This window comes from Poecile atricapillus, chromosome 3 (genome assembly GCF_030490865.1).
Source record: "Poecile atricapillus isolate bPoeAtr1 chromosome 3, bPoeAtr1.hap1, whole genome shotgun sequence".
Lineage (NCBI taxonomy): Eukaryota > Metazoa > Chordata > Aves > Passeriformes > Paridae > Poecile > Poecile atricapillus.
Window position 1 is genome coordinate 68,518,988 of NC_081251.1, and position 26,789 is coordinate 68,545,776.

Genomic DNA, 26,789 nt, shown 5'->3' on the forward strand with positions numbered 1-26,789 from the left:
CATTTTTTTCCAGAGTATGAATTTAGCTTGTATTTGCTCTTACCAAAGTTCGTAAGGGCCCTTTTTTCCATCTCACAACATAAATATTATACATTTCCTGGTTAGCTTTTTCTTTCCTTGCAAAGAACCTTAGCTGTGAGTTTAGAGCAGTTTAAATGTATGGAATTCTATTTTTTTGAAAACTTGACTTTAAAAGTTTGTGTTATATTTTCCAAAAACCTTGAGTTGTCTAAGGAACTTTGCCAACAATAGCTGAAACAAGAAGGATATACAGAGATACCCTGGTTAATAATAAATATCATGTTCTTTTGGAGCTGGATCATCCGAACTCAAGTACAATTTATAGGCTTTGCCAAAAAAATATTAAGATATCACACTGTAATTGCTAGTTAAAAAGAAAATCACAAGAAATAACTGAGGAGAAAGTTTGAATCTTAGTGGCAGAAAAGTGTCATGCACTTCAGAATTCTGGATGCCTTTCTCTCTTGCAAGGGCATTTTGAAGTTTTTGAAAGCATTGAACTAAGTCTTTTAAAGATAACAACCGGGTGGTCAGTTTACTGGGAGCCATGAAAGTATGCATGTTTCTTTTGTGATGTAGAAAGGGAAAATCTATAGATGAAAGATAATAAATGATTCAATAGCATTTTAAATCCATTTTTATACAATTGTTTTCACAATATAGCAAAGATGCAAGGAGAAGCAGACATACCTTGTTACTTAATACCTTGTTCCTTGATACTTAAGCTACAACCCCAGCTGCAGATAGGCAATATGTTTTCAAAGTAAACATTCACTGATTTGCCAATCACTACATTTCTCATCACAACCAATATGTCCTAACATCATAAAGCAACTTGGATGAATTTCACCTGCCTTCTGTCTCTCTAATTCTGCCTGTCTCCTGGTAGCATTGCTATTAGAGAATTTGTAAAAGCACATTAAAGTAACAGCTCCACATGTAGTTTTATCTAGAAAGATTCTCCTATTAAAGCTGTCTAGATATTAATACATAACTAATTATCAACATGCATTTAAACAATGCTTCACAAACCAAGCTACACAACCACACATAAGAGCTATTTGACTGTACAGTACAATGCTGCAGAAACACAGTCCTCACTTAATGCAATTCAACTTAATAATATTAAATAAACTATTGAGGGCTTGGGTCTTTGGTGGGGTGTGGGTTTCTTAGTTTATAAAAAGTTACTAAGATATATACAATAACTCTGTGGTTTAACAAGAGTTTAATTCCTCAGTAAACAGGAATTGAACCCTCGGGACTGTGGCTTTTGAAATTAGGGTGTGTTTAGGTTTGGAGACTGCCCAAATTTCATTCACATTTAAGAAGGGAAAGCACTATGCCAGACACATGCAATCAGAAAATATGATTACATTCTGAAGGAAGACTGTAGAACAAATGCTCCCATATGTTCCATACACATCAAATAGAAAGACTGAGGACTACTACAGTGGTATTTAAATATCCAGAAAAAAAATATCTCAATCCAATAAATAAACCCAAAGAGCTAAAAATTAACTTAATGGCTACAAAGTAAACAAATGCTGCAAAGTTATTCCCACTTAGAACACAGGATGAGATTGAGAAATAAGGGAGGAATCAAACATGCCAGGCTCTCTGGTACCACCCATTGCTTACAACTGTTATTGAACAATATTGTTATAATTAGTGAAGCTAGCAAGAGAAGAAAATGCAAGGTCTGAAGTGTTTTGACAAAAGGCTGAAAGGAAAAAAGAATACAAAAGTCAACTAGAAAGAAAGTGTCTTTCAAGACACAGTTTAATCAAAAAGAAGATCCAGGATTAAAATTCAGGTTCCCTTATAAAACCCTCTCCAAGTAAACTGAGGGCTCTTCTTGTTCTCTGGTTTTTGGTTGGGTTTTTTAATGTGGTTTTGGGGGTTTTATGCCCAAGCAAATATAATAAAGTTTGACTGGTCTGTTTTCTATTCAAAGCAAAGAAATATATTAGACATTTGAAAAATTTGAGTCTTTCCTGAGATTAACGTATGGTATTTTCCTTAATCAGGAAATTTCCTAGACATTTTCTGTAATAAGTTAAGGTAATTATAAAATTAACACAATGACATTTGGCTACTTCAATGAACTGCAAATTTGCAAATAATCCATTATATTTGGATTCTGAAGTATATTAGGGATGACATTAAGTAAACATTTGAAAAGTATTAGTACATTATCAATATAAGAGGAATATTTTTACAAACTAAAATAAAAAAAAAATATTGTTCACTATAAGAGAGGGAAGTATGCAAAAACTGATTGTGACTGCAGTATCTATTCCATACTTCCCACAAGAAAATCTCTCACATTCAAACATATGTAACGTATAAAATTAATTCAAATTTTTTGCACACTAAAACTGTACGGCATGGGATATATCTGTACTGTGTAAGGAAGCAGATTAAAAAGAAATTAAAATAAAATACCATAGACCCAAACAGAAATGCTGCAGAGCAAAGAAGACAAGTCTTCATAGAGATTTGGAGTGTTGTTAGAATAGGTTTTTACTTTTGATCTTCCCAAGCAGTGATGGGTAACCTAGTTCTTCAGGGATGAATAGTAAAAGTCCTTTCTAGCTCATGTCAGACTTCTGTTTTCTTTCTGCTTTGTTTAGCTCCTCAGTTTTTTCTGTAAAATGGACTAGAGTTACTATCTCTCTTTCTGCACCTCAAAGTGGATGATTTAGAGGGACTTCATAAACCATCAAATCATTCCAAAGCAGGTGACTAAAAGCTAAAGTGTGAAAATCAAATATTTGAAAAGTGTAAAATTAATTGACATTATCAAAACTGCATGAGGGAAGTTAAGGATCCAGTACAACAGCATACATTGGCCTTCAATGCTATTCTGTGGCTCACGGCTTCAGGTCTCATATTTCCAGGTTCTTTGGGGGGCAAAGAGAAAGCCTCCTCACTCTTTCCAGAGATGTCTAGCCAGACCTCCACATGTCCAGGCAATGCACCCACAGAAAGGGGTGATGTTCACTGGCCTCAGCTGAAGGCAGAAACATGCTCCTAAGAGACGTGATTTTGATTTTTTTTTTTATGTGACAGGCTTTGTCAAGTTTTAGAACATGCCTGAGCATATTCTGAATCCCTGATTTTACATACCTAGAGGTCAAATCTCTCTGATTATTACTATCATACATGTATGAAGCCCTTGGAAGTTTATACTACTTTTTATTACATTACCTTAGAGAAATTTTTTTCCCTTTCAAAGAGTTAAGCTTATTTTGGTGTAATCCCCGAAGCAACAATAATTAAATGTTCCAGTTCCACAAAGAGAATGATTTCTGTTATCAAAACTCTTTTTTTTTAATTGAACAGTATTTTTATATTAGTGAAATTACAAAATGAAGTGAAAGATGCGGAGTGTAAAATTTGATACCATTGAGCAAAGACTGCCACACCCAAGAAGCAAAAAAATGAGCAAAACGTAATTTAGTAATCTAGAAGTTGATCATGTTACTTATGTAGAAATACATGCACTTCATAAAACACACAATGGCAATAAATGCAATTAATGTACTTGGCATCATTGGTTTTGGGGGAAAGAAAGACCCTTCAAAATAGGACTTGTTCTACAAGCTTTCTGAATGTTATTGATGCCAAGTAAAAATACCTTCACATGGATACACAATATTCCTATATTTTATGGACTTCCTCTGATTACTCACATTCTCATACAGGGCTTGCAGTGTCTCTAGGTCAACCACAGAGTTGTCCAAGTTCACAACAGCTATAAAAAAGAGAAAAGAAAAAAGAGTTGTTCAGGATGATAATCCAGCTGTTAAAGAAAGACTGGTCACAATATTCAGCAACAGTTTTTATGACCTACTGGTCATACAGCTTAAGGGTTTTAACTTTATTAGTGCCTTGAATAGTGCCATATCTAAGAGTATAGCTAGAAACCTGGCAGAGCCAGGTGTCAAGTGTTAAAGAATTCATCTCCCTCCCCCCAAACACACAAACATGATCCCATGAGTATGGCCATAGTCAGAGATCAGAGATAAGCTTTACATCAGACTTTCATGGTCCAGCTGAAAGCATTATAAAAATTTGTAAATCTGCACCGCAGCCACACACACACACACACAACAAAGCTCATTCCTGTCGCTGGTTGACTTCAGTCTTAAACTCATTAATCCATAAGTCAGCCAGTTAACTTCAAAACACCTGACAAGGGTCAAGTCTTCTGTGCACTAAGCCGACACATTTAGTATGGATACAAAATATGCCCTTCCTGTTCCCAACCAATTCTGGCGCCACACACGCTGTATTTTTTTCAGCATCAAAAAACACCAGAGGAACAGCTCAAAGAGAGTGATTTCTACCTACCTAACTCAATTAAAAAAAAAAAATAAATCATTAAGAGGTACGCACATTTAGAGATGGAACCCTGAATCCCCACTTGTTATAGAAACATTTTACAAGGTACAGGAAATATTTGTGCTAACTACTGAAAGATCGTTCTCACCTAATACATTTATTTTTCAAATAGTCCTTTTCAGTCTTCCTCTTACACATTTTTGCAAGCACAGTGACCCTTCATTTAAAAGCTATATAAATCCAATTTTCCTCATCCATATTTACATCTTGAAATTTAGAATACTGCACTAGAATATGTGATGGCAATGAATAATTTTTATTATAATTGAATAATTTTTATTATACTATACCAGTCTTTTCCTACTTTGCACTTCATTAATTTGAAACCCTTTTTCTGTAATGGGCTTTGTGTGTGTGTGTGTGTCTGTGTGTGTGTGTGTGTGGTGTGTGAGTGCACTTGTACAATAAGCTGAGTAATTCCCTAGGTGAGATTAATCTAGAAATTGCATCGTTGATCAGAGATAGAGACCCAGCACAAGGTTATTTTTTGATCTATAAATCCATGTCCTTAACTGTCACAGAGAAATTCTGTATACACCTAAAGACTACAGAATATAATTCAAGCTCATGTGTTTCGGATTGCTCTAAAGCACCTAGAGATAGCACTCTGAGTCTGGGACTCATCATGCTTCCCCTTTCCAGGCCTGAGACATAGTTTTAGTTGCAGTATAAGAACATTATAAACAAAAAAGTGTTGACCTTGACTAAACTAAGCAGGTCACAGTGTATCTCTAAGCAGGGCAAAAAGCTAACTTTTAGGACTCAACCAAAAAATAATTTTAAAATTCTTTATTTTTTCAGAAATAATGTGGTTTTTCTACATTTCCCTTACCAGAAAGAAATGTAGCAGATAATGCCAATGGAACCGTTAACAGTTCAGGAAGCAACAGGTTTTTCATTGTCTTTTGGGGTAGGGGCGCATGCAAAAAGCTGCTTCTAATTATTTGGGGTATTTTTAAAATTCCCTCCCCCATCCAAGTGTAATTGTTGCAGCAGAGACATAAAGGTGCCCTCTACACAAGGCACGGCATAAATACATAGTATTTAATAATCCCTGCTGCTCAATAAGATTATCTGCATGCTTAAAAATGTGCCAAATTTGCCTTGTAGAACTGGCCACTAAAATTAGCATGCAAATAGAAACTGGGTCTAGATAGGCTTGAGAGCTCTACTTTAAGAAAACACTAACATCAAAGCCTATATACAAACAGATTTATTAAAGCCAGGATATATTATGAAACTCGGTTTATACTATCTAACATTTCAGCACTTTTATGCTTAAGCAATGTTTGCATACATGGACACACTCACAGCCCTTCAACTATTTAATTTGAATTGTGGCTGTCTTCTCCCTACTCCACCCCCCTTCCTTCCAGAGACTGTCTGCTCCTGCGCTAAGAAATTTAACATAAAAAGTGCCCTGACTTTTGCTCAAAGTTAAGATCACCCACGGATTACTCAGAGAGCAATAGAACACTTTTGTTTGAATGCTTGCAGGAGATAAGAGAACGCCTGGCAAACACAATGGTGCCATGTCTGTGTACTTTCAACAAAACAGGTATGCAGAAGAGTGTACATACTTCAGGGAGCTGCTTAAAACAAATCAGTCTGAGACAAGGACATGGAGAAGTTAGATCCTATGATATATCCTTCAAGTCTCCTCTTCCAAGGAAAAATATTTTTCTATGTGTTTCATCTAAACCTGTATATGTCCATAAGTAGTACTCCAGCATCTCACTAGGATTTTTCCATGTTCACCTTAGGTGTGATCCCGATACTCTGAGGAGTCAAGATATGACCTTCTGTTCATAGGCAAACCTGGAGCATTACCTTACAGAACATAATAGCTGGCAAAATAAATCAGAACTATTGCATATTTAATTCCATTATCTAGACAATTTGAACTGAAAAAAACAATGATGTTTCCTTATGTAGCCAAGCTTACTAGTTTAACATGCCCCCTTACAATCAGCATGACTACACAAACATCTAACCAAAGGATTCCATATGTGGTGGCAACAGAATGATGAAACACAGACAAAGATCCATTTCCTCGTGTGAAAATATTTTTAGCCATGCAGCAGTTCTAGTATACTTTGATGCAAACAACTGGAGAAGCGTTTGTATCAATCTTGCAGTCCCTGGGTGTTTTCACCCATGTCACTGGTTTAGAAAGTGTTTTTTTTCTTGTTTCAAAGCTGTCATTGAAATTTCCTAGCCTTGACTACTATGAAAGTGAAGAAGAACTATTGGCTTTTGCTCTAACAGAAAGAACTTCAATCACATCAGACCCAGGAATTCAGTTCTTACTGTCAGGATCTCACAGTTTTGTTATTTTCTTGCATTCCTATTGCCACTGCTGCCAATGAAACCAGCTTCAGTTTCAAGCCCTAACACTGTAAAATTATTTGATGTATATATATAATTGTGTATATATACATATATATATATAGCTAAGATTAAATCAAATTTGAACCAAGTATGTCCAGATATGCACCAAAAAAAACCCCCAAAATGGAATTACAAACCAACAATTTTTTTTTCTATGTAAGCAAGCCAGGGTCAACATATGACTACAAAAAATCCACCCAGTAAAATGAGGGGTTGGGGGTCAATCACAAATGATTTGTTGATACTATAAAGGACAGAGAAGAAGAAATTTCAAAGGATTTGTAGCCAGATTAAAGGGGTCAAGGAACTATTGCTGCTCCTCAGCTTTCATGATATTGTCACTGTTTTGGTCACAATGTACATGGAAATCTGACCTGGTATCTTTGTGATAGAAATTACATCTAATGGCAAAATATAAACATTTTAGCAGAATGGAAGAGTTTCAATTCTGTATTTCTGCAATATAAATTGAGTGAAAATATATATATGCAAACTCACATTAGAAAAGCCAATTTAGATATTAGATTGAAGCTAGAAAAAGAAAAATGCAAGCAGAAAGAAAAATATTTACTATTCTTATTAATATCAATTGATTTGCAAGTGTATAAGTTACATCCCCTGACAGGAGGATATGTTGCTGGTAAAAAGTGAGTTTAGGGCACATGATAGTATTCAGAAGCATTTTTGAACTGAAAACTGATAGATAGATACACAGAAGACAAGTTAGAACAGAGACAAAAAACCCCCCAAAAGTCCACCAAAAAAATCCCAACCATAAAGCAAAATACAAAAAATAAACCAAACAATAAACTACCACCACCCTCAAGTCTTCAGGGCAAGACAGTAATCAAGCCAACAACAAGATCAAACTTTTTGCCAGCAAATGTAATCCTGAAGAGGAATTGTATGAGAAAACACCATCAGCAGGAAGCTGTAGGATGCCCAGTGTATTGTCAGGAAGACTGTAAAACGAAGTTGCTAGACTTTTTCCTTTGTTAGACAGATCACTGCTGTGCATATTCATATATCTAGGAGCACATGAACTACCAGCTGCCACTAAACCAAAGCCGATAGGCAACGAAGACACAGCTAATCTACATTTCCCTGCGGCTATGAATTTAAATCCACCAATACTACCACTTACATAAGCTGTTGGAGAAATGCTCCTACAGCTACCCAGTCCTTGGAAACCAAATTTTGTTTCAAAGTCCAAAACTTTGGAATTTCCTTTTAAAATGAAAAGGCCAAAATTCAGTTTCCCACTGAGTAGAATTTCAGAATGAAAAAAAGTGTTATAAACCAGACCCTTTGGATCCAACTTTTGTGTCATAAAACTCTCATTAGCACAATCACACATGGATGACTTTCAGAAAACTGGTATTCAGCTGAATTCTTAGTCTTAGCCTTCCCTTTTCTCAGGGCAGGTTTCAAATCACACTCCATTTCTCTGGCCTTTCCAAGTATACTTCCTAAGCTTTTCTGTCTCTGGACTCCATCTAAAATTAAGTGTCTCCTTGAAACCTCCTGGAAGCACTGCTGTCTCCTTAAAAACTGACTCAGCATTTTCCAAATCCTACTTGACTGATAACAGATTAGAGTTTAAATCCTCATAAAGAAGCAGTAGCTGGATTAAAACCACATCTGAACCTGTACTGCCCTGCTCAGATCCATCCTTCAGGGAGACACACATGCAAACCACCCAGCCAAGTCCTTCCTGCTGATTTCCACCTCAACTGACTTCTCCGTGACTCTCCAAAAACCAAGCAGTATTGCTTCAAGAGGCTACTCCTTTTTTCCTCCTGCACATCTTGCCTCTTTGCACATCTGCTCTCTTTCTCCAGAAGAGCACCAGGAGCTTCTGCAAGACTTCACAACTTCTCTGACAAATGGCAGAAACAGATGGACAGTACAGCAACATACAAAGGCAGATCTATTCTTCTCTGCTGAGTGAAGGACCTCCTGTTTCTGCAGCAACTAACCACAGTACTCTTGCCACATAGTTCTGTGTGTGGCACACATCTGGGGGGTTCTCAGCTGTTACGCCCTTCATGAGACTCTAACATGAAAATTATAGGTTCCAATTCAGAGGTTCCAACTTCCACCGTACTTTTTCCAGCCTTTGATCCCCAGGTATTTCTGCTCTACTGAAACCATCTGTACCCCAAGAATATTTACTGTAAGCTGAAGAGTGAAAGAAACTGAAAAGGCATCAACCAATCTTGCAACAAAGAACTGACTCTGTTGTTATTAAGAACCTATATCAATATGTAGAAACATAGAAACAGTAAGCTTTATATAACTAGAGTCTCAAAATTACTACATATTTTTTTAGGCAGAATGGTACGATTAAAATTCATTCATCCAAATTTCACAGGACTTATTCTAAATTATCTAAAAAGGGTTATTTGCAAGAAAAAGAAGGCACATGAGTAGGTCCCATGTGTCACTTTGAACGATCTTCCTCGAGTTACTATTTCTGAGTTAATTAAAAACAATAAATTCCTCAAGAAAAATGTATAGGCAGTAAATTGAAAGTGGTCAAAATCCAACACCATTAGAAAACTAGCATACTGGTAACACCTTAAAAAATTGAGAACTCTGATACAAGAAAAACAAGTCAGATGATATATAGATTGATCAATTTATGCTTTTATCAACAAAGAAAAAGAATAGATACAGAATATATATAGAATTGTTCTGTGAATACAGAATGGAAGTCTTCTCTGACAGGTGTCTTTGGAAGAAAATGCAAGAACATGACACATACAAAAACAAGCAAACCAGGAAAAAAGTCTTAAGGCAGACAATTTCATCAGGTTCATTGGAATGAATGACAGCTGAACTGCTCCATTCAGAAGTAGAAGAAAAAACACCTGCATCAGTGTCCTCATCAACAAAAGAGCTAAAAGAGCCTAAGAAAGTGATCAAAATGCAATGGCTTCTTTTGCTCCTATAAAGATTATGTTTGGATGTAATATGAAGCTACTTGCAAAATAAACCCAGATTTACATCCAATAAATACTTAGTATTTATATTTTAAAATAAACTAATATGCAAAACAGTCTCTTATTGGTTACATAGAAAACCCACAACTTCAAAACTTCATATCCCTTAGTTCCCACCTCCCAATCCCGCCCCCTTCCCCACCCTGTTTTTTTCTTTTTCCCCTGTGTCACTTTTGGCATCATTCATCTAACATGAACAAGGTCATATTTTTATCTGTAATAGTTCCAACAGCTTGACAACTAATGTTATTTTTTTGGGATTTTTCCTTATCTTAAGTAATAGAAATGTGCATCTCCAATGCAGAAAGTTAAACCCCAAATGGGGCTTTTTGAAATAAAGGCCGTGTTTACACAACAGTGCTAAAACCTTATGTCCCTAAGCAATGCAAAAACATTGCTGCAATCACACAAGGGTCATGACTATATAATTTTTAAAGATCCTGAGAAAATAAGTGGAAGAAAAGAATTCTTAAACATAACTTGCATAACTTTCAAACCATCTCCCCCACCCCCACTGAAAATTGGTAGGTGGGGTATGGCCGCACTGAGTAGAGTTAGCATAAATTAATAACTTCATATTATTACTTACCTTCTTGACCTCATTACCTTTGTGATATATTTGTCTATTAAGACAAAGTCTCCATCCTGACAATGTTAAAGTGCACAAAGCACAAGGGAGACTGGAGCTTAAGCACAGGTACATACAGCATGGATCAGAGGCAAAACACCACTTAGAACTGCTTGCACACAGTTTTACTGTAGCAGTAATTCACCTTGATCTAAAGCTTGTGTAAGAAACCAGAACAGTAAACAAAATTTCCAAGCAGAAGCTATAGATTAAGTTGAGTTGTTGCTTCTTGAGTTTTTAAACAACTTAAGAATTTTAAATACCTTCAAGAACATGCATTCACATTTCTAGGAAGCAATAAAATAAGAATCAATTAAGCATGAATATGTTTTGCAAAATGTGAAGTAACAAAACTAGGAGACTTCATTGAAAGGAGTGAATCCTTGCCATTATTTTTCTCTTATAAACATAACTCAACTTTTAGAGAACTTTAAGACAGTTGTTTTGCTCCCTATATTGTATCCCTTATATAAAAACTGTACCAATAGAGGTTTTCTACATATATGTAAATATATATTCACACATACAACAAAATATATCACCAGATTTCACATAGCTGTACACAGTTAATATAAACAGTTACATTACATACATTTCAAACAAGTGCCTACTTTGTTAAGGACAGCAGTTACTGATTATGTGAAGTCAAACTTCATACACCTATACAGTTTGTTTACAAAAAGAGTGCAAGTTCAGCTCATAGAGAAGAAATATATTTTGTTTGACTCAGTATGTCGCCTTCTTGTCTAGGCAGGAAAAAAAAAGTGGAGAGCAATGCTGTAATCCTTTCAGAATAAAATGTTTAAATACAAACATGATTGCCATTGTAGACTGTTTAATTTAGAGAGATTGTATTTCAGTTCTGGCTTTGAGAGGTTTGCTGATTTGACTATAGAGAGTACTTCAATGCTTATCTTAATTGTTTAGATAAGATTTGTTTGAATTTGGCAGGTGAAAAAAACATGGGTGTGGGATATAGGAAGGTTGGGAAAAGACTGGCATTTTACCAGATTTTGTGTATTTTAAACTACAGTGCATAGAGGAGCAAACAGTCTCAATGAACCTGCCAGGGGCTGGCCATCGGGGAGTGAATTTGAAGTGCGAGACTGAGCGGCAGGATTCAATATTTTACACAAACTGAAAAGGGTTACTATGATAACTCCCAAAACACTACTTAAGGCTTAACATAGTACATAAATGCAAATTATATAGGACACATTTAAATAAGTTTAAAAACACAAAATCGCAATTCATGATTTTAGTTGGGGGTTGTTCTCTAGGTGAACGTCCTGACCTTTAAATTTTATCTTTAAAGCATTTCAAGAACAAGAATTCAATATAAAATTAATATCGGCATATTGGTATATTTTGTATATAAGAATTGCTGTTACTGAAAATATAATTGCTGCTATAAAAAAACCCCAATGCTCTTGGCATTTATTTCAGTATCAGCTTTTTCACTTTCTGGTTAAGGTAGTACAGCATGCCACAGGCATTTCATTTAGAGGTTCTCAAAAGAAAGCTTGTCATACCTGTCAAGTATGTATTTTTTGGGGGCAGACTACTAGAACATGATATCTGAGGAATATATTTTGGGGATGTTTACGTGTCAGTATGTATTTACAGTGCACACTATAACAACAAACTGTACAAACACATCAGCTGCAAAAGCACATATGCAGTAGGTCTGGCATTGTGTATCTGAAGACAGACATGATCTGTAGCTTTAAATTCATGATTCAGGTGACATAAAATTTGGGCTTCCTGTGTGTTAAGCTTTTCTTTTAGATCCATATAGGCTGAAATGTCTTTCAATGTTGGTTTCAATGGCATCAAGACCAGGAGTTCCACAGGTTAATTGTAGCAGTGATTGTGTAATTAGCAAGACTTAGCTGGAATACAAATAAAGCTTCAGGCTTCAAACTAATTGTGACTTTGAATTACATGCGTATTTTTTTTCAGAATTCAAATTTGCTGGCTTTTGATTTAATCCCACCTAATCTATTTCTATTAAAATAGCTCACAGCAAACAAAGTCATTCTCTAACTCTGAGAAGTGTAGCCCATAGGCAAAGAGACAAGCTTTTTATTGCTTGCTTTAGGGAGTTCATTATAAATTATAAATTCAAACAAAGTGCAGGAGGGCGGAGGAAGAAGAAGAAATGTATTTGGAACCATGCAGTAGTGAACTGCTGTATTTCATAAAGTTATCAGGGCAGACACCCAACACACATTTTTTTCCCTGAATAATAGATTCTTTGCAGTAAGCACCTAACTTGGGATCTTAGCTTTTTTTCTCCTCAATTTACCCATAGTTAGTGCATAGTTAGTTAGTTAATGGGGCTCCTAGTGTGTCCAGTTGGCAATTTAGAATACTTACATAAAATTATTTATCAAAACTAAATGAGCTAAAAACTGCCCAGCTCATAGATCTGAAAATGCAATTGCTCTTAAACATTACCACAAAGGAGAGAGTATCTTAGGTTTTCATAGGACTCTATGCTCAGCTTACTGCCAATATCTTTATCAACATTGAAAAGAAAGATATTAAATATAGTGATTAATCCTCAATGAAACCCAGGTGGCAATGTTAATGGGAGAGCTGCTCTTTGCTGAGCAGACCAAAACTCACCCAAAGAACTGCTTTAATTGTACTCTTTGCAATCAATGACTAACCTAACTCTCAAGGAGTGGCTAGAAGTTAAAGCGATTTTTGGACTTGAGTTAGAACCAGTGTACTATCAAAAAAAGACCAACAAAGGAGATAGCAGAATAACCTCAAGAACTTGTCTCTCTATTGAGTTGCTTGATCTATTTAACTTACACAAAGAAAGTTAAGAAGCTACACGATTACATACCTGCATGACAAGATACCTGAAAGTAGATGGCTTTGTAATTTCACAGACCAAAAGCATGAAATAATGAAGGGTATCTGTAAATTAATCTGGAAAATTCACTATGGAAAGCATATTTGAAGTGCTGAAAGTGAGGGAAATCAACCTTTTGAACAATGTTTCATGGGATATGTTGACTTCTCCATCACTTAAAGTATTTCTATGAAATCCTAGACTCACCAAAGCCAACTGCAAAACTTTCAGCAACTTCAAAGAAAGCAAAAGGTTGAAGGGTCAGAATTTCAGCTGGAACATAAGATCATTTATACTGCTAAAATGTTCATATTTATACAAATAGCCTGAGGCAGAAATTAGCAGGCAATATTACATAACTTGCCTTATTCAGTAGCCAGACTAAATGTTTAGAATGCTCTTTCTAAAAAAACCTACACTTGAGCTGCATGTCTGCCCCTTGCTAGGTCTCTCTGAAATTCTCTACCAGTCTTCTGTAACATCACCTAGCTTAAATCATTATACACAGACCACATGGAATGTTGCTGTTTGATGATTTACAACAGAAAGTACTGCAAGTTCTTTTAGCCATGAAGACACCCACTATCATTCAGAAATGAGCTTTCCCTGCTAATGGTTTCAGCTAACCTGTTGGGTGTGATACCAGAATCCATAGGGGCAGAATTAGTTAGGACGCACTGTGTGGAAATGTACAGGGTTTCAAACATTGTGCAAAGCCTGTTTTGTCCTCATTTGCCTATAATTGCTGTACGAGCAATTGTTTTAGTCACAACTCAAAATGCAAATTTTCTTGCTCAAGAATTACAAAAACAAAACATCTGAGAGATTTCCTCTCAAATCTAAATTTTTCTTTCATTCTGTCAAATGGTGGTAGTATCTCACTAAAAAAAACTACCTATTCTCAACTCATTCTCCAAATCAAATTAAAATTTTATTTTTGGCACTGCAGAAAGCATATTAGATGCTGCTTAGTATTCTACACGTCTGCCCTGTCTGATGTCTGGGTAAACACACCAGGGATTTCATCGTATTAAGGCACGTTAAGCCTTTCACCAAATATTCTGAAGTTAGAGTACTAAGGAGCTACAGATGCTAAGAAAGTGATGTAATGATCTTGTGATCTTGTGACACCACGTTTTAAGTGTGGTGGGATCATGAAAATAATGCAAAAAGATTTTTGGCTAGGTACATGACAGATGACACAGCTTTACTAATTCAAATCACAATACTGTGATAGCTGAGCACAGATGGATGCCTGTATATGGTTTAAGTTCCATCTTTTTTCACACTCCAAAGCATTTCTCAAAAGCTGGTATTAATTCAAGGAAATAAAGGCTGGGATAACAAAAAAACACCAAATGCCCATGTACACAGAAAACCAAAATACATACATTAGAAGAAAAAACCACCTAAAAGTTATTTGGAACCATTATATATACAATAACGTATGTATATATATTACAGTCTCATGATTAGCTTTGGCCTACTGAGGACTTTAAGATTCTGGGAGGCAGTCGATGTTGTTCTCAGTTCAATAACAGTGAGCTATATTTTGTGTCTAGGTAGCAAAAGTAATTGAAACTTCCCTAAAAACAGAAAACACATTACACTGAAACACAACTTAACACCCATTGCTTGGGGAGGTTTCATGTGAAACAGAACAGAAATTAACCTGATCTTTCATTGCCTGTGGGTAACAACAAAACAAAAGACAAGAAAGCAATAAGTAGGAGAAATCCAGGTACCTCAAACTGACAGGTACAGGAACACCAACAAACTGACTGCAGCACGGGGAGCAGTGGGCACTCAAACTAAGCAAAGAACATTATTTCCCCGGCACTATTTCTTACCCTCCCCTATCATGGATGATTCATGGACACAGCAAACAAGCCCCTCTACCATCTTCGCATCATGCTCTCTCTTCCTTACACTCGGAGCTAGTTTAAAGGAGCTATTCCCTGTGTGAGCACTGTGCCGAGAGGCAGCGCCTCGGAGCCGCAAGGTCGAGCGCCTTGCCCGGCCGGGCGCCTCCGGGGCGCTGCGGCAGCGGCTCCGCTCTGCCGGCGGCCGAGCTCCCGGGAAGGGAAGGGAAGGGCGGCGGAGCTCCCGGGAAGGGAAGGGAAGGGCAGCGGAGCTCCCGGGGAGGGAAGGGAAGGGAAGGGCGGCGGAGCTCCCGGGAAGGGCAGCGGAGCTCCCGGGGAGGGAAGGGCAGGGCAGGGCAGCACTGCGGGCCGCTGTTGCCATCTGCTGCCCGAGCGAGGAGCCGGGCAGCGGAGGAGTGCGGAGCGGGCATCGGCGAGGGAGGCGAGGCAGTGCTCAGGTAAGCCGAGCTCAGCGGGAAAAGGCCAGGCTGTGTGGATGATGCGTGTCCCTAGAGTCACCCAACATCTGCAAAGGGAAGATTTGTATTCACTGGCGGATGTAATGGCTGTTCGGAGCGGAACAGAAGGACGATAATCGCCGTGACCCAATGGAAGGCTGTAGGTGGTGCCATAAAGGGTTACAGCAGAAGAGAGGCAGCGAATACTGAAGGGAGCATTGGCCGGGTTAGATAAAGCAACTGGGTGTAAAGGATCTACCGCGGTCCCCGTGGGGAAAGTTCACACCTAAATAGAAAAAACACAGTCAGTGCTCTCTTAGAGATCACTCAACAAGCATCTTAATAATGACTCCTGAATAGTCTTTCACCATTTGTGTGTAAGCCAGTGTGCCACATAGAAAACATACTAGCCTAAGGTTTAATCTGCTAACCATATTGCTTGAGTCATCATTCGCATCTAAATTTTATAGCATCAGAGTTATTACTCAAAGCAGCTAGGTTGATCTACCAAAGGAGGCAAAGTAACACTTGATCTACTAACAAGCCTTTAACGAAATTTCTCTGCAGGATGAGGGAATAAGATTTTTAGGAGTAACACCATAAATTTAGATTTCAGAGCAAGAAATTAGCTTAAAATGAGAGGATAGTTGAAAGCCCAAAAAAAGGTTGAAGGTCAGAAGAAAGCTTAAAGATACTTCATTAGAGCCACAGAGAAAAAAAGACAACTGATAAATTTATAATGCACTTCCTTGTCTTTTCACATCCCTATTCTTACTCCTCAATCACATATATGATTAAGTATGAGAGCATGGCAGACACCTGTAAATAAAAGATACTCTTCAAAAGTGGAAATCAGCCAAAGAAAACAAAAAGCAAAGTCTTGGAAGTTCAATGTAAGTTGGACAAGAACAAAAAGGTCTAAACCCAACTTGCCAAATGCATAAAGCTAGTAATAAAACTGCTTTCAAACACATCACATGTATGAAGCCTGACAGGAAACAGCTGGGCAGGCAGATAATCTGGCTGTAAAAAGAACACAAAAGAAAGAGAATCAGAAAAGGTTAAACAAAGTATTTGTGTAAGGATTCACAACCACAGAAAAGGTCAAAGAGGTTCTAAGACAAGTTCTATACTTCTCAAGTGATATGTTTTGGGCACTGTCTCAAATTGAACAAGATTCAGAACCTACAAATGAAAATTTTAAGAGGATTCCTCAGATGATACTGGAAACGACAGACCAGTCAATCTGATTTTTATGCCTGGAAAATGCCTTTGTATTGTATCATACAGAAGAACAGGTTTTTTAAAGAACATGGAACTAACTGCTGGTTAGAAAAAAAAACCCCAACAATGTAATGAGAAAGCAAGGTACTACAATTTGTATACTACAATAGTAGCCACTCACGAGCAACAAATTAAGTAGTACTGCTTTAACAGTGTGTCCACAAAGGCCCAGGTAAGAATGATCAGGTTAATACTGGATTTGTAAAAGGCTCCTCACTATTCTTACCTAAGGCTTCCGAAAAAGTTATTCTGTTGTATAAGAGGAAACATCTACTTGGATGAAAAGTACTCAAACTGACAAACCAAAAAACAACAATAAAAAAAACACAAAACTTGCTCAAAAAAAAAAAAATCAATTACTGAAATAAATTATTAGCTTTCAAAGCAGAAATTTGCAGCAAAGAAGCCTTACTAGGATCTCTAAGGTTACCGTACTGTTTAATGAACATAAGGCGTAAATGTTCTCAGATAGTAACACCAATTAAAAGCTGACCACACAGATAAAAGGCTCTCTCAAATATTCAGTGTCAATACATGCAAAGTAGATGGGAAAAAAAGAACCCAGACTGCAAAAGTCCTGTGATGCATACAGAATTAGCAACTGCTACCCCAAAAAGACACTCAGATTTTTTTCATAGTTTCCTGAAAACATAAGCTCAAAAATTAGCAGCAGTGAAGGGCAAACAAAATATCAGCAACAATACAGAAAAAACAGAGCCTGAAAGAAGATGATGTGACATCTTAGTAAAGGCATATGGTGCACAAAGATCTTGAAAGCAGCATGCAGAGCTAGTCAGTCACCTCAGTGGCAAAGACAAGAAAGAAATGTGGACTGTAGACAAGGAAAAATCAAAAGGACAGATAAAATGTATGAAAGTTCTTCCAAATAAACTTTTCAGTTTGAAGTGAACTACTGCAATAAGATAAGAGACCTACAAGAAATACATTATGAGTGGTCATTGCCACTCACCTTAGCTTTTTATTTTTATTTTATCATTACCTGTAGAGATCAGGTACAAAACTAGATAGAGCTCCACTTGGTCAAATGTAACATAGTGTTAATTGATTTTTAAAAAAAGACTAATAAAAATACAATTATAGGTACACTGAATGTAAAATAAAAAGTTTTACCTATTTTTCTTGCAATGATACTAAATCCCCATTTTAACTACCTTGTATTTAAATTGTTAGTAGCTATTATAGATATAAGTGGCATTAATTTTTGAATGCAATTTTTTTTGTGTGTGTAAATGTAGTCAAATCTAACAAACACACCTAAAATCACAGTCAAACTGTTATGGCAAACATACTTTTTTTTTTAAACCTTTTGATTCAATCAAAAAATATGTAGCTGTATTATTGGCAGATCTTGATTAATAGGGATTTCTTAATTTTAATAATTCTAGAATCTCTGTGTAGTTAAGCAATGTATAAGAGTATGACCAGCAGAAAATATCTTTGCTGTAAAATAGACACAAGGTGCTCTTTTTCTCCCTCCTGCCACCTAATTTTTACATGGTACATTTTACATGCTAAGAATTTTGTAATCATCCCTCTTCTAAGTGAGTACACAGTACACAAATGAGAAATAACAGTACTGGGTTTTTTTTTCTTGTGGGAGAAAAGAACATTCCTGAAACTTTTCTTTAACTTTCAAAGTTCGATCAGACTTGCAAGAAAAAAACCCATGGTTTCAACTGAAACAACAGACAGACAATGCAGTTACATTTTCTTACAAAACTTCTCTATTAAATTACATTCATATGTTCTTAACAACAACAAAAATCTTTAATTATCCAAACTGTCCAATGTGGCAGTAATTAGTGTCTGCTGATTCAAATATGATGAAGAAAACTCAATATTATTTTCCTCATTTAAAATCCTAAACTTATGTTCTTTAAAATGCATTTTGCATTATTAAAAAAAAATTGTAAATTCTATAAACTTGTTTTTAAGTGTAAATTAGAAAGATATATATGACATAAAACATTCAGTTCCTTTTTTGATGATACTAATATTTCTGTCCTTCATTATCTTGATGTATTGTCCATATATTAAAAGAAAATTATAATTGAAGCTGTATTTTTCCCTTAACAACTGCTGCTATTGCTTTATTGACCTCTGGGCACTCTAAATTAAGTTTTAGAAAATCTTAGAAGATCTTTAGAAAAAGAGGACTAGAGGCATGTTTTAAATACACAGGACCTTCACCCACAGCTCAGGGGTTTATGCCACATCCATTGGAAGCTCCATGGGAAACTCCACCTGTCTCAAAGGACCTTTGCTGTCCTTTCTCCCTGACTGCGTCTGACAGGAGTGGCCAGACAAGGGGTCCAAAATCACTGCTCAGTACAGAGCCCTGTGAGCATAATAACAGCATCAAAGCAATAGAAGCACCTGCAGCAATACGTATGTGTGACACTCAAATTTAACTCCAGCCTGTATTTTGTAAAAGTCATTTTGCGTATTCCATTCTTTTCCTTCCCAATAATTTCCCAGTAGTTGCTTGTAAAGTAATTATAAGTGAATAAAACATGTAAGCATACCACCTAACAGCAGGCATAATGGAATGAATATGGTAGCATAAAGTCAAGAAGAAATAGAGAAATAAGACTCAGAGTTATGGCGTGAAGTTTTGAGGAAGTGCTAGTACACAAGATCAAAAACTGCTGTATCAAACCAATCTATTTGGGTGTGTCTCTGAAGGCTCTACATAGGTGTTGGAAAGGCCATCAGAGGGGAAGTTTAAGGTTTTTGGGTGTTTGTACACACAAATATTTGATTTTGGAAAAAAGAGAAACATTTAAAGAATTTCAATTCTCTACTAATAAACCAGAAGTAACAGGTAAAGTTTCAGACTTTGTAATTAACCTGCACTAATTGCAATCACTTTATCATTAATTTAAAAAATACAGACTTGCCAGCTAACAGAAAAAGGATCTGCATATCTTCCTCCAGCCAACATTTTCCCCCATAATTTAAATGGGCAGAAATAACAATTCTGGGCAGCAGATTTACTTATACTTTCTAATATAAGAACTAGAGGAGACTATAGAACTATTAAGTGGCCAGATAACTTGATCCAATCACGAATTGTTTTGTCCTCATAACTTGTTTAATCAACAACATGTCTTTTAGGAATGTACTGAAATATTTGTGAAGAATGGGTACTGTAAGTTTCAAATGATTGTACTTGTGCACACACATTGTTGTTAGGATAAATAATGTTCAGATCACCTTTGGACTCTCTATAAAATAAACTAATCCTAAGTCTTATTTCCCACATGTTCAGTCATTCTTTCCCGACTGCTTTCCATTTAGAGCATCTCTTGGACCCAGACTCTGTGGTAGTTCAATACATGAATAAATCCTGCTCAGAACATTGAAATAATGCAGTGTAAGAGACATTTTATCATCCTTCTCTAGTGAAATAATTTAGTTGAGCCTTTGACAAAGTCTCTCCTTGCTCATCATTTCTACATGTCAGCATGAATGGTCAAGTAAGAAAACAAACCCGATTTTTTTCTCTTGTTCTTTTGTCACTAATACTCAAATACTAAAGAATAAACATTTCTTTTTCTTGCTAACATTTAAAGTATGTTCACTTCCTGCACATCTGTCTTGAATTCAGGGCAGAAGATATGTTTGTTGTTCAAAGTTGTACTGCTGTTAGCAGAACAAACTCTGCTGCAGATATAACTTCCAGTAAAATAAGCTCCAGTCATGATTACAAGGTTGGTTTTTACCAGCTGTTAGGTGAATCTTCCTGCCCTTTCTGTAATTGTTTTTCCTATTTAATTTTTGGTTTTTGTTTTTTTGAGGCCTGCAACAGTGTCTTGGCCTTTACTTCCTTCTCCCCCCTGCAGATATCAGAGTGGGACAGGTAGTTCCATCAAGTTGTGCATACTACCAGTGTCTCAGAGAGGGGGAAAAAATGACTTATTAAATGAGGAAAATGAGAAGTCATCCATAATTCAGAGCCAGAAATTTCTAAACTACTTCCAACAGCACCAGGGCAACCACAAGGTGCTATGCAAAATTTTACAGAAAAATAATTAAGAGTATTTTAACAACACAGTTTCTGGAGTGACAAACATTGTTGAGAGAAAATGAATTGGAAAAGATAACAGACAACTTCAAAGGACAAAGAACTGCATATGCCATTTTTTGGGAAACTTTACTTTCAACATTTACAAGGCATGCTTAGAACCAAGACAATTTTCATATTCCAAGGAATAATTTCCATATATGAAATAAATGCTAGATTAAAATCTCTGTGTAATAAATTTAATATTTTGCTGCACAAAATACCAAATTTTCCTTTTTTCCTGGCTGACATCTTCAGTTTAATTTTTTCCTTCTATTTTTATACGCACACAAAAGAACTTGCTATTCTTACAGCACTGATTACCAGCTGTAAACACAGAGGAGGATAACACTGTTTCTTTATAAATAAGGGGATTGGGGAAGGCGCTGACAAACTTATTACCTGCATCATGGCTGCAGTTTCAAACTGTTCTATTTCAAGTGCTGACAGACAACTTGAACAAAGATACCTTATTTATGAGACACTGTCCCTAAATGCAGACACAGGCTTAATGTGTAATTATATTTTAATGTATATTATGTAATTATGATGGTGTTCATCATAGGTTACTCTATGCAGTTACACCAGAATCTTGCTGTATCCCTAATCTGAGCACACTTTGCATCTCTGAAATGTTAAGAAAAACTCCTCCAAAACATTGATGTTAATCTTCAGGTCTTTTCTCTAGGAAGAAAATCTGAACTATAGAGGAAAAATAGGTAAGAAGTGCTTGTTTGGCATTTCTCAAGTTTTGGCCATATCATGCAGCCAAATACAGCAACATTTCCAGTGGGAACATAATACTGGATAAAGGATATTTGTGGTATACAGAAAATTCAAAAGCAAGCAAAATGCCTGGATAAAGTGTTTTGCATAGTTGATAGATGATTGCAAAATAAACAGGCATCAGTAAGACCTTGTGTGAAATCAGAGAAACCACGAATACTCATTTTTGTGCTAATAACAGAGAAAGGGCACTGCAACTGAAGAGACCAACATTTCTTACAGTTCTAGCCTTGTCTGCATAAAGTAGATGGGAGTTCTGTTAGCAATTAGAATCTACTAAAATGTCCTCACAACAACAAAAATTAACCTAGCAAACTCTGAAGCACCACTAGAAAGACACATTAGAGTTCAGAAGAAACATGCTCTGATTATTACAACTACTCCTTCCACACTGTAGAAGTGTTTTAAAAGCAGACAGGCTCTGGGCATTTGTCTTACTAAACCTATTTCCAAAGCTGGAAGCAGACAAATGCAATTCTACAAGCAGACACTTTACAACCATATAATAAAAGAAATCTATTTAAGAGGTATTACAGTATACTGAGATCTTCTTTTAAATGCCACACCTGATCAGATATGCAGACAATATTTCATCATTATTTTGTATCTTAAAAAGCAAATAGAACTACACCAAAAACACCAACCAAAGAACAAAAAATGTTGCAAGACATTAAATACAACATTTGACCAGGTCAAATTATTTTAAGGTCTTCGTCTAAACACAATATGATTTAAAACTTGAAATCCTAAATTTATTAGGTGGATTAGTATCCAGCATAATTGTTTACTCTTCTGTTCATGTAGAACTTCAAAATTTTTCAAAAGCACCAGAAAAATATAACACAGTGAGCTTGCAAAACAGGAAATGGAATATCCCTCAGCACGGAAAGTTTCTCTCCTTCTGGGTGCCTTTCTGAGCCCAGTAAAAAAACCAAAATTACATTTCTGTGATTCGCATGAACACTGCATCCGAAAAATTTGCTTTAAGTTTGATGTAGGATTTGATATAGGAATATTTACAAGAAAGCTGCAAGTTGCCTAGTACCACAAATTCTCAGTAGGGTGGTGCGGGAAAGTTTCATTTGACTGGATTCCTTGTTTATGGAAAACAATTGCTTGTATGGTACTGAGATATGTGTAAATTTACATGTCAGTGTACTTCAAACATGGAAAAAAACCTCAAGACCACTCCTAAAGCCCTGGGCCAGGGTACAAAGAACACTGATCACATTTTTTACTGTATTCATTGTCATACAACAATGTATAAAGATGCAAATACATCAAGTGACTATTTTTGTTAATGCAGGCACTCGATCATTATTTGAATTTTTGTTAGTACATTCTTGTTAGTACATTCAAATTGCAGCAGAAAATCCTAAATGTTATAATACTGAAAAATATGTAAAACATTTGTTTTTAATAAGGAATTAACAACGCTGTGTACATGAAGGTAAAGCTAAATACTCAGGATTGTGATTCTGTAATTTCGGCATGAGCTCTATGGTTAGAGACCTCTGCATGGAGTGACTGATGCCAGAAATACTTCCGAGCAATATCTATTTCCCTTGCCCCCACCATGCAAATTTATTTCCCGCTCCTCACCACATTTTCTCCATGCCTATTTTATGTTCCTAAAAAAATATAAAAAAATAAAATAAAAAATTCTAGCACCAGCTATTTTCACAAATTCCCCCACCAGAAAAAAGTTCTCATGTTTGTTCATTCACTTCTGCACAGCAAGGGAATAAAAGAACTATTAAATTCCCTTTTGCAAAAACATTGGGTTTTAGAAAACAGCTATTGAAAGAGGAATATACAAAATCTGCACACAGCTCTTAGATGATCATGTGTGCTTAATATTGTAATAGGATAAAGGTTAAGAATAATATTGTTTGACCCCTTCAACTAGTGACATTCATGCCATGTTATTGTTAGTGTTGCATGTTAAGCAAGCAAATTTTCAATGAACTTGTGTTGGCTTTACCACAGACACAGATGTTAGGCGGACTCCTTTTTTCATAAGGTTCTCATTATTAACTGAAACCAAGTTGAATATTTGACTGAAGGAAAGGACCATATCATTGTTTTCAGATTTTGCTCTATGACTTAACTGAACTACATCTGCCAGCTTTGGAAATACCAAGTACTTCTTGGCGCCAGTACTGGCGCCTTGCTCTATGACTACCATCTTAAGCGCTTCAGCTTGAGGAAGTCTAGTAACCATCAAAACAGTTTAATAAAACCTTAAAACTGTGATTACGAGTTACTCACTAGCTGACAGTGTGCTCTCAAATTTGTTCTATTTACGAATAATTTCGCAAAATAAGCAATTCGTAGTAAACTGAATGCACGGCCATAAATATGTAGCCTAGAAAGTTCACAAGATGTTTTTGTGATTTATGAAGCCTGTGTTATACTTGAAACCACATTTATTTAATAGATAGGCTGGCACTTCACAGGATAATTCAATCTGCTTCAAATCTGTCCAAAGCCTTTGGGAAACATAAGGGATGCTCTGAATATAAATGCAATTCCACTTTTCACCTTTTTGCACTACTGTCTCTTAGCATAAATGTGAAAAGTATTACACTCCCCTAAAAGATCTCGCTTTGTAAAAAATGCTGTTGCAGATGAAAGAACGCCACAGTTTGTGCTAACCCAAATATAGGAACTGTTTTATAAAACAAATAAATTAAACATTATAAGTCACTTTTCTTGATATGTCCCAAGGTTATCTGAATTAAAATAAACAAAACATCATTCTTTCTTCCTCAAAAAGACCAAAAATCAGTGTCTGTATTATACACCACTTATACAGCTGATGCTAAGGGGAATATAAATGCCAGAACAAGCTATTTTCAGAAAAAATAGTGCAAAAAAGGCCTCATGTTAATTTATTTTATATATCAAAGTCTAGAAATACTTATCATTTCCAGATAATTGTGTGATCTGAGAATAATCAATAGTTTTTTCACTTACCATGCTGAATGTCCTTCATGTCTAAATGGAGGCTAGACATTAATATTCCAACAGCTTGAGATCTTTTGTTACTTAACAACTTGACAACCTGCCAAAAGAAACACAAGTATTTTTATATTATGCAGGATGATGTACGAGATAGTTTGCATTACTAATGACATATTCAAGAAACAGTTCTTTGTAGTCTATATACATATCCAAAAATGAGCAAATTTATTATTCTTAAAGTTTTCTTCTGCTGTATAAATCCATTACAAGTGTATGTAACTTTGTCACCTAGGTGGATTTAATCCTGAAAGAGTCCCTATAAAGGTTCCCCTAGTCTTTCTTCTTCATTAGAATGCACACTTTACTTCACACTGATGTTGCTAAGTGTATGAAACACACTGTCAAATAAAAAAAAAAAAATCCAACTGTGTCTATCTTGGAATTGCTTTGGTTTCCAAAACCACACAATGATTTCCATCTTTGATGTAAGCTAAAACTGTGAGAATTTGTATTTTATTTGAATGTTTGACGTAGTAGGCGCCAATATGAGTTTTATTTTAAAATCAAAATAACCACGTACACATTGGGGTTTTCTTTGATCACTTTAAGGATTATGAAAGGTCACAAAGCTTTTTTGTTTTCAAAATAAAAAAAACCCAAAAACCAAAATCAAGCCATCAAAATGTCTTGCTTTACGAGGTTAAAATCAGTGATTAAAATAGGCTTTCATACATGTTGGTTTTGCAAGCATAAAAGCAGCATGTAATTCACAGACTTTCTTGCACAGGGCTCTAAGTTATTTGAATTCAACTAGATGTAAATTTTATATCATTGTTTGGAGAAACAAGTAATGCCAGAAAAGGACTCTTATCTGTAAAACAACATGATTCTAGATGAAATAATTTTCAATTCTGGGATTCAATCATAGCACAAGAAGAGAGAGGTTAATATTTACTCAGGTTGCTGATTTCTACACTGTACTAAACACACTGATAAAAACCTCTGGGAGTCACTTGGAGGAAAAAAGAAAAGACAGATTATTAAAACTGCTAGTTCATATCAGAAATATATGTATTTTTTCAAGTTACTCTGCTACAGTTGTAGCACCAAGAGGCTGTGTTATCTACAACCACACTGGCAAAATTATTTAAAAATTAATTAATTGATAGAAAAGATATTAGAAAAAGTAGAATTAAGTTAGCTAGAGTAAAGAATTTCATTATGCAATTCACATCTTAAAAATTCAAAAAAGTACCCAGAAGATGTCTGCCCTCTGATTCACTAATTCATTGCCAGCTTTGATTCACTTACATTTTCAGACATAGGTCTGTACACTGACGTTTGAACAGCAGAGGAGAAGAAAAAGCCTGACCCTGACCTCTGCCACTGGAGCTACTTAGGGAAGGAAACTTGAGAAACTCACTGTACTTACAGTGTAGGTTTTCTGAGGATGTGGTTGGCAGGCCAACGGGGTTTTTTTTATATTTTCTCTTAAATCTTCATAACTATTGATTATGAAGATATTTCATTCCCCCTTTTCTCACAGATGCCAAACTAGCTGCAGAGGAGTGAAAATACAGCTGTAGAAGCCCTGAAGATAAGGGACTAATGTCTTATGTCTCAAATATGAACAGTTAGATGGCTGTGTGGTCAACCAAGGATTCTCGGTATTATCATGCTGTGAGAAGTAACAGGATGTGGCTGGAGAAGGGGGACTTATGGGGGTAGGGCAGCAATTTTCTGGGACAGAAATCCTTGTTCTGGCTCCTGCAGAAAAGCACAGCATGGTACAGTGCACATGCAGGAATGAGGTCGAAAAAAAGGATTGTTGCCCAGTAGAGAGGGATCAAGACACCAGAGACCCCCCCCCCCCCCAAAGGCCTCCAACCACTTTCCAGAAAGGTCTAGAGGAATGAACTGTGTGTGATAACTGATATGCACAGAAAGTAAAGAAACATCTCCAGGGTGGGGAAAACTTATCTAGAGCTAGGTACCCCCATGCTGGGTAAACATGCTCCAGGACT

The 26,789-nt window shown here is 36.1% G+C and overlaps 1 protein-coding gene across 1 annotated transcript in view; it reads right to left on the bottom strand.

Moving 5' to 3' along the window:
- Nucleotides 1-26,789, bottom strand: part of FMN2 (formin 2) — a 155,958-nt gene that overhangs the window by 67,630 nt on the left and 61,539 nt on the right. Inside the window, exons 8-9 of the mRNA XM_058836733.1 lie at nucleotides 24,778-24,865; nucleotides 3,720-3,781 (exon numbers count right to left, since the gene is read on the bottom strand). Of these exons, the coding sequence (XP_058692716.1) occupies nucleotides 3,720-3,781; nucleotides 24,778-24,865 (150 nt within the window). The remainder of the gene's footprint in view (nucleotides 1-3,719; nucleotides 3,782-24,777; nucleotides 24,866-26,789) is intronic.